Source organism: Zootoca vivipara, chromosome 13 (genome assembly GCF_965207765.1).
Source record: "Zootoca vivipara chromosome 13, rZooViv2.hap1.1, whole genome shotgun sequence".
NCBI lineage: Eukaryota > Metazoa > Chordata > Lepidosauria > Squamata > Lacertidae > Zootoca > Zootoca vivipara.
This window is the reverse complement of record NC_142596.1, coordinates 51,538,489-51,552,938: the sequence shown is the minus strand read 5'-3', so window position 1 is coordinate 51,552,938 and position 14,450 is coordinate 51,538,489. Positions and strand designations below refer to the sequence as shown.

At 40.8% G+C, this 14,450-nt stretch overlaps 1 protein-coding gene across 4 annotated transcripts in view; it reads right to left on the bottom strand.

Annotated features, from left to right (window-relative positions):
* SDK1 (sidekick cell adhesion molecule 1) overlaps window positions 1-14,450 on the bottom strand; it is a 574,710-nt gene that overhangs the window by 330,240 nt on the left and 230,020 nt on the right. For all 4 annotated transcript variants that reach the window (XM_035130977.3, XM_035130978.3, XM_035130979.3 and 1 more), the window contains exon 5: window positions 4,115-4,248. In XM_035130977.3, the coding sequence (XP_034986868.2) occupies window positions 4,115-4,248 (134 nt within the window). The remainder of the gene's footprint in view (window positions 1-4,114; window positions 4,249-14,450) is intronic.

Below are 14,450 nucleotides of genomic sequence, written 5' to 3'. Positions count from 1 at the left end.
CTCAGTTTCAATCTCAAGGCACACACCATTATATTGTTTTCCATATATATATATATATATATATATATATATATATATATATATATGTTAACACCTTAAAAGCATTTCAGCCACTCCAGTACTCAAATATCATCAAAGCAATTCTTATCAAGATTATGACCTTTTCATTGGCAAAAAAACAAACCCTCAAATTTCAGTTTCTCCTGTTATTCTCTAAATTATTATCTCCCCACCCCATCCCTATTAGTCAAAAGACCACCTGTGTGGACTTCAAATCCCACTTTTATTTCCCCCCTCTTCGTTTTGTTTTCTTCGCTATATGTCCATGCCATTCTTTGTAGCCTACGGTGTGTTGCAAATGTTTTATTCACATGGCCACAGACTGACTATTCCCAAATGTTAATTAAGATCAGAAAATGAGCTGCAGAGTGCATTAGTGGTTATGTAATACAGACCATTAAAGCCTGCTTTATAAATGAATGTCATTAAATTCTAAGTATAGCTGTTTTTCCTCTGCTGCCAGGGGGGGAAATGAGAGACACGGCACCTTCTATTCAAGATTTTTCAGGCAACTTAGCAAGGTGGAGGGGAATATAATTATCAAACCCATTTTGTAATGTAAGAGAAGAAGTCTGTGCCAAAAGCTGCAAGGTTTTCTGGGTTTGGCTCCTCATTATGTGACGGTAGCTTAGTTCATCCCTAACATTGAGCCAAACCATGCCTGCTTGGTTCTCCCTCTTGTTCTGCTGCTGCTGCACTATTGGAAGTTTAGTCATGGTTTTGGTTATTGTGTCATCTGAACATGGGCTTGTGGTTTATTTTATATTGAAATTTTTGAGCTATTAAGGGAAATTGCCCAAAATGACACTGCTGACATGGGTTGCCATCTATACAGATTTTCCCTGATGATTAAGCGATACCCCCCTGGACACCTAACTCAGTGGTGTAACATTGGAAAATGTTGGTCACTTCTCCTACCTAGGCAGTTACCTTTCCACAAGGGTCAACATTGATGCCGAAATCCAGCATCGCCTGAGCTCTGCGAGTGCGGCTTTCTCCCAATTGAAGTGCAGAGTATTTGAGGACCGGGACATTCGCAGGGAAACCAAAGTGCTTGTTTACAAAGCTATTGTACTATTAACCTTACTATATGCTTGTGAAACATGGACCACTTATAAACGCCATCTCCAACTCCTCGAAAGATTCCATCAACGGTGTCTCCGAAAAATTTTACACATCACTTGGGAAGACAGGCGAACTAATATCAGTGTACTGGAAGAAGCAAAGATCACCAGTGTTGAAGCAATGATTCTTCAACATCAACTTTGTTGGACTGGTCATGTTGTGCGGATGCCTGATGATCGTCTTCCAAAGCAACTACTCTAGTCCAAACTTAAAAATGGAAAGCGTAATGTTGGTGGTCAACAAAAGAGGTTTAAAGACTGTCTCAAGGCAAATCTTTTAAAATGTAGTATAAACACTGACAACTGGGAAACACTGGCCTGCGAACGCTCCAGTTGGAGAACAGCCTTTACCAAAGGTGTCATGGGCTTTGAAGAAACTCGATCTCAGGACACAAGGGAGAAACGTGCTAAGAGGAAGGCACGCTTGGAAAATCCACACCGTGATCAACTCCTGCCTGGAAACCTCTGTCCCCACTGTGGAAGGACATTTGGATCCAGAATAGGACTCCACAGTCACTTATGGACTCATTGTTAAAACCATGTTTATGGAAGACAATCTTACTCGGCTATGAGGGATCGAAGAAGAAGAAGAAGAAGAGCAGTAATAGGAGCAGCTGCATAAGTTAGTATGAAACTAACTTCAGTTCTGCATCCAAAATATGAGTGTGGCTTGCAAATCGTATGCCATTTTAAAAGCACATTAACCAGAAATAGCTATATAGAATCCATGAAGTTAGACAATTCTAAAATGTCCGGAGAAGTCTACACCTCACTCCCATCTCACAGAACAGCTGGATCATGACACTTATGCCACTCCCAAGGTCCCAATAAGCTCTGCTTGGCATTGTTTTTTCCATGGCAACCCTGCATTTCTTATGCGGCTGACCAGCAGGCCTAGTTCAATCTGTCGTTTCTTTAGCAAAACATTTGCATATTTAACTAACTGCTCTCAGTTATCACTGGACTGCTCAACAAATCATTTTTAGAAAATAGACCTTCAGCAAGTAGATGCTTTGGTCACCAAAAGCAAGCATTTTACCTTTTAAATTATATGTATTAATTTTTTTTTCTAAAAAGAATCAACACTAGATGCTGGACATAAAAAATACAGCATGTGTGTGTGATATAAACCAGCCACAGAAGCAGTTGATCTGAAATGGTATGAAATCAAGAGCAGCAAAATACCAGTAACTCACGAAGAGAAAACGTAAGCAGACTTCTGTTTAGAACAGGTATTTAAAAACACCCCTTCAAAGCTATTCTTTTCCTTTAGTGATACAAACTGTTTAATGCAACCCTTTCCTTTTGAAATAAAAAAATTCCTTCAGTAGCACCTTAAAGACCAACTAAGTTTTTATTTTGGTATGAGCTTTCGTGTGCATGCACACTTCTTCAGATACAGTGAAATGGAAGTTTCCAGGCACTTATGTAGAGAAGGGGTGGGGAGGGACCTGGTTTGAACAGAGATATCGGGTTCTTATCTCATTATACATGATAAGCGATCTTCAGCCATCTCAACCCTTGCTTTTTCATGCAAAACCATTTGCAGTCGTTTGCGGTCATCAACAGCTATCAGTCAGTCAATCACCCATTTCCACCACCCTTCTGAGTGATCCCCCCTCCCCATCCCCACCCCTCCCCACCCCTTCTCTACATAAGTGCCTGGAAACTTCCATTTCACTGTATCTGAAGAAGTGTGCATGCACACGAAAGCTCATACCAAAATAAAAACTTAGTTGGTCTTTAAGGTGCTACTGAAGGAATTTTTTTATTTTACTTCGATCCAGACCAACACGGCTACCTACCTGTAACCTTTCCTTTTGGTGATCTTTGCTGAGAATAATTTCACTTGTACAGGGTACTTTTAAGAGAGGAGGAGAAAAGTGCCCACTATGCAAACACTGCAACACACCTTTTAAAACCCATATTAACCCATTAATAAGGAAACCAATTTCATTTTGCCTTGCTTGCTTCACAACTTCTGAACAACATAAAACTGGCACAAAATGCCTGTTTTGATCCATCATCTTTTGGAATCTGTGAAAATAACAAGGATGATTCCCTGCCTAGTAATTTTTTAGCTATCACACCATCATATGTTCTAATTCAGATCATACAGCAGGATGCCCATTATCTGAGCCATAGTTTGCACAAACCTCTAATCACACAGACCCACTATCTATGTCTCCTGTAGGTAACGTTTAAAATGAAACTGCACTGGTTTAAAGGACCCTGCTAGGAGGCAGGTATACCACAGTGCAGTAGCATCCTCAATCGCCAGCATATTAGGGCTCGTCCATACTTCCGCTTGCCCCATGACAAGGAAACATAGGTCCAAGGGCTTTCCTGCTTGACCCACCCTTTCCACGCATGGATCTGAGTGATTTTCCCCTTGCCCTGTTCCTTTCCCATGGAAAATGCACAACACATTGCAAATGCTTCCTTTAGGGCACGAATTATGATAAAAGCCACATCTAGATGCTTCAAGTGAGTGATATTGAATGTATGCGCTGGGTGTGTGTGATGTGGTCGTCACTTCTGTTAAGAAGTCATCATAGAAAAATACTAATAGCATCAGCTTTTCAATGCACACAAAAGAAAAGAATGCAAAAGTCCAATTTTTAAAAATACTAATTGACTAAAGAGTTTTCATTCAAAAGGGCACCCAAATGTGTGGCTTTTTTGGTATGAATTTCTGCAAGGAAAGTGACAGTTTTAAACCCTGAGACTGAATCTTATTTGCTTAATGCACACTCAGAATCCGCTAATCAAAGAAAGGCTGAATTCCTTCCAGGGTCTTGCTTTTTGTAGCTAATACTGCTACCTCCAAAATTGCTGCTAAAGGTATTTTTTTGTGTGTGGGGGGGGGAGTCTCTCAATGGGACACATGCCATCCTTTTCAGAATACATTTTTCAAAATCAGTACTCACCTGTCACACTCAGGTAAATAAATGGACTTGTCTTATTCTCTCCATTTTTTTCATTGACTGCCTGGACATAGTAGCACCCAGCATCCGCTGCTGATGTTGCAAGGATGACCAACTGATTCTCTAGTGTGGTGGTTCTATTTGGGGGGAAAGGCAAAACAGGGTTTGTTAAATTAGGACAAGAAGATTAAAGTTGCAAAATATATATCTCAAATCTGGCAGGCTTGCAGAGGAAATCCCTCTCAAACTGCCTGGAAATCACTGAAGTTCATTGATCTCTCTTTCTTTGGATTTTTTAAGATTTTTAATTTGACAGAGGCCAGAATTTTAAACACTCAGGAATGGGCAATGACTTGTTCATACACAGTGGGGATTTTCAATATATTTATCTTAACCCCATGCTATATCAGAAACTGCTTTTAAAACTCACCTAGATTTTAAAAGCAATTCATCTTTCAGCATGAGAGGCAGCTGCTTGAAAAACACAACCCAGTGTACGCATAGTTCTGCAATTCTTTGCACACTAGCTATAGAAAGATTAATACAGGCATGTCAAACCTGCGGCCCTCCAGATGTTTTGGACTACAATTCCCATCTTCCCCAACCACTGGTCCTGCTAGCTAGGGATCATGGGAGTTGTAGGCCAAAACATCTGGAGGGCCGCATGTTTGACATGCCTGGATTAATAGGATCACCTAAAACAAACTGCATGAAGCACTGGAGATCTGTGTTCAGATAAAGGTTGTATTTTTACCTTTAAGCAGCTTCTAGGGATCTCATTTTGAAGTAGAGATGCTGTGCAATAGGTGGTTTAATCTTTTCCTTCTCCTGTTTTCTAAATCTAACTTCCATTCCTATGGATCTAATAGCAGGTGGGAGTGGAAGAGACATGATTTAGATCAAGAAAACAGCACAGAGGGAAATTTATCCCCTCCCTGAGCACCAGTGGCAAAGATCCAGTGGCAAAGATTTTTGTATTTAAATGTTGGCAAATGCAAACAAAGATCTTCTGCATCTTGGGTAGTTTGACTCTTAGTGACACCACCAAGCTGTAATATTTAATTCAAACAATTGACTCCAGTCATCCCAGTAAATACTATTTCATTGCAAAGACGACAACAGCAGCAATACAGGAAGAGCTACCCTATGGCTTCTTCAGACAGACCTGCTTCTTAAGAATTCATCCTTATTTGCTTGTCCAAATCCTATTTTAAGGTTATATGATATCCACTGTTTGTTGAGCACTTGTTCTGATTTCCTTCCAGGAAGATTATACAACAATGAGCAATCATCCTGATTTTTGATTGCATGGGAGTGATATGTCTTTCCATCAATTTCCTCATTGCTTTCCTAACTGCAAAAAGACTATTGTTGCTTTTAAAGTGAATTTGTTGTGCAGAGTAATTGAGTACTGTACTTAATTACTCAAATTTTAATTTTGCAGTCTGCAATCAAACTCCTCTTGCAAAATACTTACAGCTAGCTCAGAGGTAACCTTATGAAATGTCACTGTTAAGAGAATGCTTATGTCCATTTCTGAGGAAGTGAGAATGTGTGGAGACAAATCAGAGTCATCAAAATCTCAGGAGATATAAATGCATGGCCTATGAAACTTCATATGCCATGAGCTGCAGCAAATAGCTAATTAACATGCTTAGTTATAGTTATAGAGAAAAAGAAGAGCAAAGCTGCTTCTGACAGCTGTAATTGTACCACCTCCTAAGTTAGGGCCCATCCAGACTTTTGTTTGTCCTGGGCTTTCACATGATTTCAAGTCATGGGTATGAGAGGGTTGTTTGTTTGTTTCTGTCCTGCCACTTTCCCCAGAAACTAGATTTCCCCAGTCTACTGCTGAATCAGAACAAACTTCAATCCGCAGAAAACCCAATTGATGTTTGTTCTGATTTAGCAGTAAACAGTAGGTTTTCCTAGGGAAAGTGATGGGGCTAATAATAATAATAATAATAATAACGATAAAAATTCTCAGACCCATGACTTGAAATCACTTGAAATCATACATACGGCAGTGTGGGTGGGCCCTTAGCAGTGGCATCTTCTCAGAGGAATCAGCAAAGTCTAGGATAAGTTTGCCCTTTCTTGTAAGAAATGCTTCTATAAACCTGTCCTTGTAAAATTGCTCTAGCCTTTTAGGTCTGCTTGCCTGCAACACTAGACTTTCCACATTTACTCAGCAACCAACCTCCAGTTTTAAATTAAAATCTATAACAATTGATGAACAAATCATTGTCAAAGCATTTTCCAGCATGCTTCTTCAAAAAGCAGAGGCCACAGAGGGGAAGAATGGGGACGATGCATGATTTGTGTTTGTTATCTTGACTTCTGGGAGAAATGATGCTACCTTTAAGTTGTAACCAATTGCTCTGAGGCTGCTATGGTCTGTGCTGTAGTAACCAGCTCTTCAGTACATCTCTTGATTGCATTCATCTCTTGAGTACATTCATATATAGTGCTAATGCTACTGCAACCTATTCTGCAGCAGTGGCAGCACTTGAAGAAGGCACAAGAGAGCACTTGAGTGGCTCCTACTGCTGCTTGGAGGGAACATTCCATTATAAGTCTTAATAAATGTGCACAATCTTAGTGCTATTTTGTAACTTGGAGACTATGTGCCCATATTGATAACTCCCCTCTCAGATCTCCAAGACCTATGCTATGTTCTCAGCCAAGCAGGTGTAACTCTGCTTGCATGGAATGATGGAGAGGAACTAAGCGGTTGGTGGTGATGTGGCTTTGGTAAGGAGGTGCCAAGGAGACAATGTTAGCATAAGCAAAATGTGACTTATTGGTGGCCCAGAAAAAACTTTGGAATAAGCGAAGCTCCCACACAGAGGGCTTGCTCACACTTCCGCTTGCCCTGTGTCTAGAAAGCAAGGGGCCAAGCAGCTTACCCTTGCCCCACTCCTTTCACAGGGAAAACCCACTCTTTAGTGCTAAATCAGAGCAAATGTCAATCCGGAGAAAACCCAAAGTGTTTTTCGTCCGATTGCGGTTTCCCCCTGGGGAAAGGAGCAGAACAAGAAGAGTGGATAAGCTCTGAAAGAGGGTAGTTAGGAAGGATTTTTTTAAAAAAAGGAGTGTTGGGATTGCAATTAAGGTAAAAGTTGACAGGGACTGTATTGTTGGGCAAGATACATTACTTCCTGCATTTCAGGGGGTTTGACTAGATGACCTTTGGGGTACCTTCCAACTCTACAGTTCTATGATTCTACCTAGGTAAAGGGACCCCTGACTGTTAGGTCCAGTCACAGACGACTCTGGGGTTGCGGCACTCATCTCACTTTATTGGCCAAGGGAGCCGGCGTACAGTTTCCGGGTCATGTGGCCAGCATGATCAAGCCGCTTCTGGCAAACCAGAGCAGCACACAGAAATGCCGTTTACTTTCCCATCAGAGTGGTACCTATTTATCTATTTGCACTTTGACTTGCTTTCGAACTGCTAGGTTGGCAGGAGCAGGGACCGAGCAATGGGAGCTCACCCCGTCATGGGGATTCGAACCACCGACCTTCTGATCGGCAAGCCCTAGGCTCAGTGGTTTAACCCACAGCTTACTTCTAGATAAATTGATGTGAGATTATAGCCAAGAACAACAGCACTCTGGATGGAGGCTCCTATTTTCCACATGAAAATGAAAGTGCTTTGAAAAAGTAAACTTTACTTTCAAATGTGAAGTTGCTGTTTCTGTGGGGTGGGGGAAAGGCCTAAAGCTTGAGGGAAAACAGTTTCCATCTTCAGTGTTGTTATTTTTTACTTATCCCAGTGCCTTGGGTTTCTAGCCTAAAGTCTGATTCCAAGATGCTTAGCTTGCTAAATTATTTAAGGTAGACAAAAATGGCATAAGGGCTTTAATCTGTCAATATTTTACAAATGGCACAGAGATAGAATACCGGTACGATGTGCTGTTGAATTTTGAGAAATATGTAAACATGTCTAACCGAAGATCAACATGCAAATGTATATCACCACCTTGACTCTCCAGGTTAACAAAGATGAAGGTTAACTAATCCTCCAAGGAGAATCTGAAACATAAGCCTCTGGAATCAAATGAAAGGTTAAAGAAAACAGTAGCCATCATAGGGAGAATAATGTCTGCTTCCTGCCAGATGGTAACCTGGCCCCACATACATTATTGAAATAGTCACTATGTTAAGCACCGGGGGGGGGGGGTTGGTGGCGAGGCACCTGTCTACCTAGAGCAGTTAATTCTGTCCAGTTGAAACAGTGATAAGCAAAATATAGATTAATAGTCTGCATGGGACATCAATGATGCATTTTCAGCCCTGGAGGCAGATGTGTGAGAAGGAAGAGCAGGCAGGAAGAAAAAGACGGGAACTCATGTCTGTAGTAAATTACTTGCTGTGCGGTTGAAGAAAGACTCCCCTCGGGGAGGGGGAGTCTCTGTGTATTACAGTTTCCCCACTGAGAGGGGGAAAGTGGTGGCTTTAAACAGCAGAAGTTTGGATAAAGCAGCAATGAAGGAACACTGAGGGGGGAACGGTTGTTTTAAACACCACTATAGAAATAGGTTTTGAAAAACTCCTTAATTCCCCCAAACTCAAGATGCTTACTAAGAGAGAGAAAAATGGCCCTATTTATCAGGAAGATGGCCAGGGTTAGGCTTTATAGGGGTTATATGTAAAACAAGGCAAGATTTTTCCAATTATGGATCTTGAGAAGATCATTCTTCCCCACTGCAACCATCAATGGTCTTATATGAGTGCTGAAGGAGAAAAGTCAGAGGATTCTTCCCTGCACCTCAATTCTTGAAGAAGAGGGAGTTCAGGGCTTCATTTTTGTTGATTTCTCCCCTTTTTCATCCAAGACACCAACTCCTGGAGAGTTAAATATTTGCTATCTTTTTAGTGACTAGATTGCATGATAAACAGATAATGCCAGATTACTGTATCATAACAGAATAAAATCCAAGCCATGGCAGAACCTGATTTAGTCTATACTTACAATGCAGCCATCTGTTTAGGAGCCAAAGTGCATTCTATTTTGTCAAAAGGCCTAGATAAAGCTCCTTTTACAGTGCTGCCACACAGCTAATACAAACATCAAGCTGTTTTTTGTGCAATATTAAATGCTGGGTGGGGGGGAGGGATCTATGTGCCTTATAAAAACTTCAGTTTGGATCACATCTAACTGGAGCTGATCCTTCTACGCAAGAACTTAAGCGACTCAGAAACAGCGAGTCTACTAAGAAATGAGGAGATTATAGGGCAATAACAATGTAATCACTCAGGGATTCCCTGTAGGATTGTCATCCTCTGGCAAAGTCTTTCTGACATGAGCCTGTCAGGGAAAAATATATGCTAGTCATTCTTTTGTAATTATTAATTGCAGTTTCATTGTTTTTAACAAAGAAAAAGAAACATGCAAGTATATGCTCAATATTTGAGAACCTGTCCAGATGTTGTTGGACTCCAACTCCCATCAGCCCAAGTCATTATAGCCAATGGTCAGAGAGGGTGAGAGTTCTAGACCAACATCTGGAGGGCAACAGGTTGTCCACTCCTCTTCTTGGCTTTGTGCCACACTAACTTTCATAAAGCACTTGTTTTTAAATACATTCTAGGGAACCATTAGAAGAAGCTTATCAAGTGCTACTTAAGGAGAAGATCAGTAATGGCAGGCAAACTATTTTGGAAGGCAGATTTTTACATTATTACTGAAATCCCTGGCTATGCAAAGAAACTGAGAGTGCCCCTAGCTAACCCCTCCATTGACGCAGTGTGGCCCAACAGACCAAAACCCAAAGCAAGTGAAGGTCCCAGAATACACCCCAGCATTCAGGACAACAGGCAAACAAAGAAATGCAGAAAGAGTCCCACTTCCCTGATGCCAGGACAATGGCAAATGACCGCTATTGAATAATTAATACAGGTACTCGCCAATCCCACAACTGTCTGAGCAACCACAATGCAAAAGACATACTCTTTGTGCCAACTAGGTTTGCCTGCTTTTGAGGTACACTCATATTCCAGAGCACTCCATATCCACAGAGTAGAATGATGTCCCATGATGTATAGAGATGGCCACTTGAAAAAAATAAAAATATAAGCAAGATACGGTAGCATTTTCTTCTCCAGGTGATTGCCTCAGCTTCTCACTCGAGTAAGAAAATGCTTGATCTTTTTCAAAATGCTGTTACTTGTACAGGATACATGCGATCCAATCTAGAAAGAGCCTACCACACAGGTTAGCTACCACTTGAAAAGTCATGTGATTCTGCTGACCAGCATCCCTCTCTAACTAAGACTAAGTGAGATTTAATTTTTAAATTCTCTTGTGTTTAAAACTGTAGCTGAGCTTCTGATTCAGCAAAGGACTTTCATGTTTGAATGTCTACAAAACACCCAACTGTACACAGATTTTCATTTCACACATGCTTGAAGATACTAAGACCCTTATAGGAGATACGGTTTTCAAGACCTTTCAAAGCAGGTGGTTCACCACACTGTATGTATAAAACTGAACCCAGTGATGTGCAAAATGTCTGTTTAATTCAGAACTGGCATAGTAATTATAAAATATCTCCCTGTCCCCCACTCATCAAGAGAGTCATTTATTTTCCAAGAATTCTCTCTTGGCATGGAAGGGTGGTACATGTGTGATTATGGTGCTGGCTTGTCCCCTGGAAATTGTAGCTCACAGCTACAGCCAGTGCTGAGAGCCACTTTGAAACTGAACCACCCACACCCTGCCAAAACAAATATGAAGGGGAATACTTAAATCTGGATTGCAGACAACAACCACATAAAATGTTTGCAATAAATAAATCAATAGAAGTGACTCAAACAGAGAGAAGGTACCAAGTTTCATTGTCATGCAGTCTCATTATGTTGATCACAGAAATCAAATGTTTCACTCATCAAATATTTGATCAATTCTGTGCCTAAACAGGCAAAGCAGTCTTACTAACAGAATCAGCAGAAGTATAATGTTACATATGAAGCCAGAGATGAACTTCCTGGGCAAATATGCTAAATTCATGATACAATCAAGCATGGTGACCTCAGGTAATTATGAAGCAAAATTATGAATTACTACCTGGCCCAGCCACGCGTTGCTGTGGGTTTTTGTGTTAAATGGACCTTTTTCTGTTAAATAAACCTTCAGAGTCTCCCTTTAGAGTCCCCTCACCTGCCCTGTCCCAACCCTGACTCCCCTACTGTAAGTTTCAAAAATAAGACTCACCCCCCACTGCTTTGGCTGACTCAGGGTCCTACCTCCCCCCCATGGCTATGTGTTTCCCCCCTCCCTTTGTTGTGCCGCATCCCTGTGAGCCCCCCCCCCCGGTTGTTGTGCCTCATCCCTGTGATTCCCCCACCCCGTGAAAGGCCCATATTCTGTTTGTTTTTGCCTGTGGCCTATTGGGCAATGTTGCGGCCTACTCAGTTTTCCCTGTCCCAACCCACCCCCCACTGCTTTGGTTGACCTGAACCAGGTAATTATGAACATCAGTGATATAGTGAAACACATGTTCATCTTCCTAAAGAGTCCAGGCTGAGATACTTCTAATTGCTGTTCCACTATTTGCTGAGTTAAAAAAAATAGGCTAAAATCCAGACAAAGTCAAGTATTTTTATTTTTTGCTGATGCCGATGGGATGCCCATTGAAATCAAGAGGACTTTATAATGCTTAACTTTGGCTGGATTGTCCTGTCATTTTCAATCTTCACCTTCAGAGCCCACCATGGGACTGCTCTAAATTTCCTGAAACACGCACTCATCCATTATGAACTCTTATTGTCATGACAGCCCTTTTCCACAGGGACTTGTCAACCTGGAGAGTTGTTTGCAACAATGCTACTATTTGACATCCATCCATCAGTGCAAAACAAGAACAGGGCTTACTTTCAAATCTATGCCTCAGCCTTAGTGGGAAAAGACATTGACGGGGAATTATTGACCCTTTTATAGCAAAATCCAAAAACAGGGAGAGAGAAAATGAAAATAAGAGATGAAAGAGTTATCTGGACATGACATGGCAAAATAATAAATAATACCTGGTCTTGAAGTAGACATAGTAAATTTGGTCAGGTGTCACTTATTAAAGAACACAATTGTAGGGCCAGTGTGCACTAAAAATATATATCAAAAAGTAATGTCTGACCACTTTATACATGTAATGTTCTTCCTGAGATAGTCTCAATCCAGGCACTGAACAGACCCAGACCTGCTTGCCTCCAACCAGGGTGCTGTGTCTTGTACCTTAAGATATTAACGTATGCTAGGCATAACCCAGAATGCATTAAGATTTTGCAAATATAAACACAGAAGATTCTAGCTCTGTTTTAGAACATGAACAGGATTCTACAACTTCTGCCTGTGACCAGATCTCTCTCAAACAACAGAAGAGGGGAGGCTCAATTTGGTTTCCGAAAAGGGGGATGCAGATGTTCTTGAAATCCAGGAGTTATATAGTTATGGTCAAAGTGAATAACTAGTGGACTCCCCCCTGTTTGTTTGTTTGTTTGTTTGGAAGTGATTGATTAAAAAAACCCATCACCTTTCATGTCACTTTTTCTCTTATCATGAAAAGTGATTGTTTCAGAATAACCATCTTTTGCTGAATAGGATCCCATAGTGTGTCCAAAATGCTACAGTTCAGTGCCTAGAAACCATGGGTCTGAGCGATTTTGCCTTTGCCCCACCATTTGCCCCCAGGAAACTGTCTCTTTAGTGCTAAATCAGAACAAAAGATAATTCTCAGAACACTAGTCACTTGCCCTTTGTTCTGATTCAGCACTAAATGCAGGTTAATCCTGGGCATTGCCCTGGAAGTGGCAGGGTAAACGGAAGTGTAGATGAGCCCCATTCAGCAGCAGAGCCGTCTCCTAGCTTGCTTCATCACTCTGGTGTACACTAGGGGGCCAAACAGGCTCTATCAATATATTCAATACTGATTCTATTTAATATATCACCTTGTATTCAGCTCATTTAACTCCTCCGCCTGTTGAACTCCCCAGTCTGGCAATTTCTGTAGACAGAGCTAGCAGTCATTGGAAAGCAGAATGGTAAAATTACTTAATTAAAAAGGAGTATTTCTACACAATCCAGATTTCCACATGACTGGTCTGCAAAGGGAACTGTCTGTACTAATGGTGGCCACAGAGCTGATTTGCATTCGGAAGGCTGATGACCAGTTTTCAAATACAAATAAATACAATCATTCATTGTCTCACTATGCAATGGCGTTCTTTGTTGGCACAGACACTTTCTCTGTTATCTTGCACATTATTAAAATTTCACCTATCTTTCAGATATATTATAGCACCATCAGAGCATGCTATGCTATGGAAGTAGTCAAAAGCTTTATTAAGCCCTCTGAGGATGTGATTGATGGTCCCCCCTTGCTGTTCCAGTGGCAGGCCCACTTGAAAATACTGTGCTGAACAAAAAGCAAATTAGTAATGAAATGCACCACCCCTTTGTCATAGGGTAACCTGGTGAGCAGATGGAGAATGAGGTGACAGTGACGGAGATGAATTTTTAATGGCAAAGCAACAGTTTTAGTCCATAAATTGAGAAAAGCTTTAGCACTGCCAACCTTGCTGTCCCACAGCTGCTTCTATCCCCATATTCAGCCACACCGCTGTTGCTAAAGTGAATTTGTTATCTTTGAGCTACATGTTCTGACAGACACTGTTTCAAGGCTCTGTAGTCCTAATGGCTCGAAAAGGTAAAACATGCCAGAGTGTGTAAAAAGACCTGTTTTCTTGTTCCAGCAGGCTTTTTTTGGAATTGACTACTTTTAATTAAAGGGCTGGTGTCGTGCTGTTTTTATTGGAATTATTGGTATGTTTTAAACAGATTTGATATATGCATATAGTTTTAATTCTATCAATGTTTAATTATATTTTAATGATTGATTTTTCTGTGTTTTTAGCAATTCTTGGTCGTCATCCCCCCCCCCCTGTAAACTGCCTTCAGGCCTGTCAGGAGAAAAGATGGGGTATAAACAAATATGCAATACGGTAATAATGATCATAATCATAACCATAGATGTTTTAGAACCATGAGCTCTAATCTTTTACCACACCGTAGACTTGCATTTAGTTTGAACTAATGTAGTATTGACCAATTCCTTGCTTGATTATAAATTCAACAGCAGATCCTTTGAAACAAGGATTGGCAACTGACAGCATGAGGCTCCTCTAGCAAATCTGATTCATATCTACAATTGAAAAGTATTTCCAAAGTTCAGTCATAAATCTAATGTTTTCAAGTCATAAGTGATGGTCTTCATTTGTTAATGCTGACAGTATGAAAGTAGTTTGTGATCTGAGCACAATGGAGAATAGTGGCACGAAG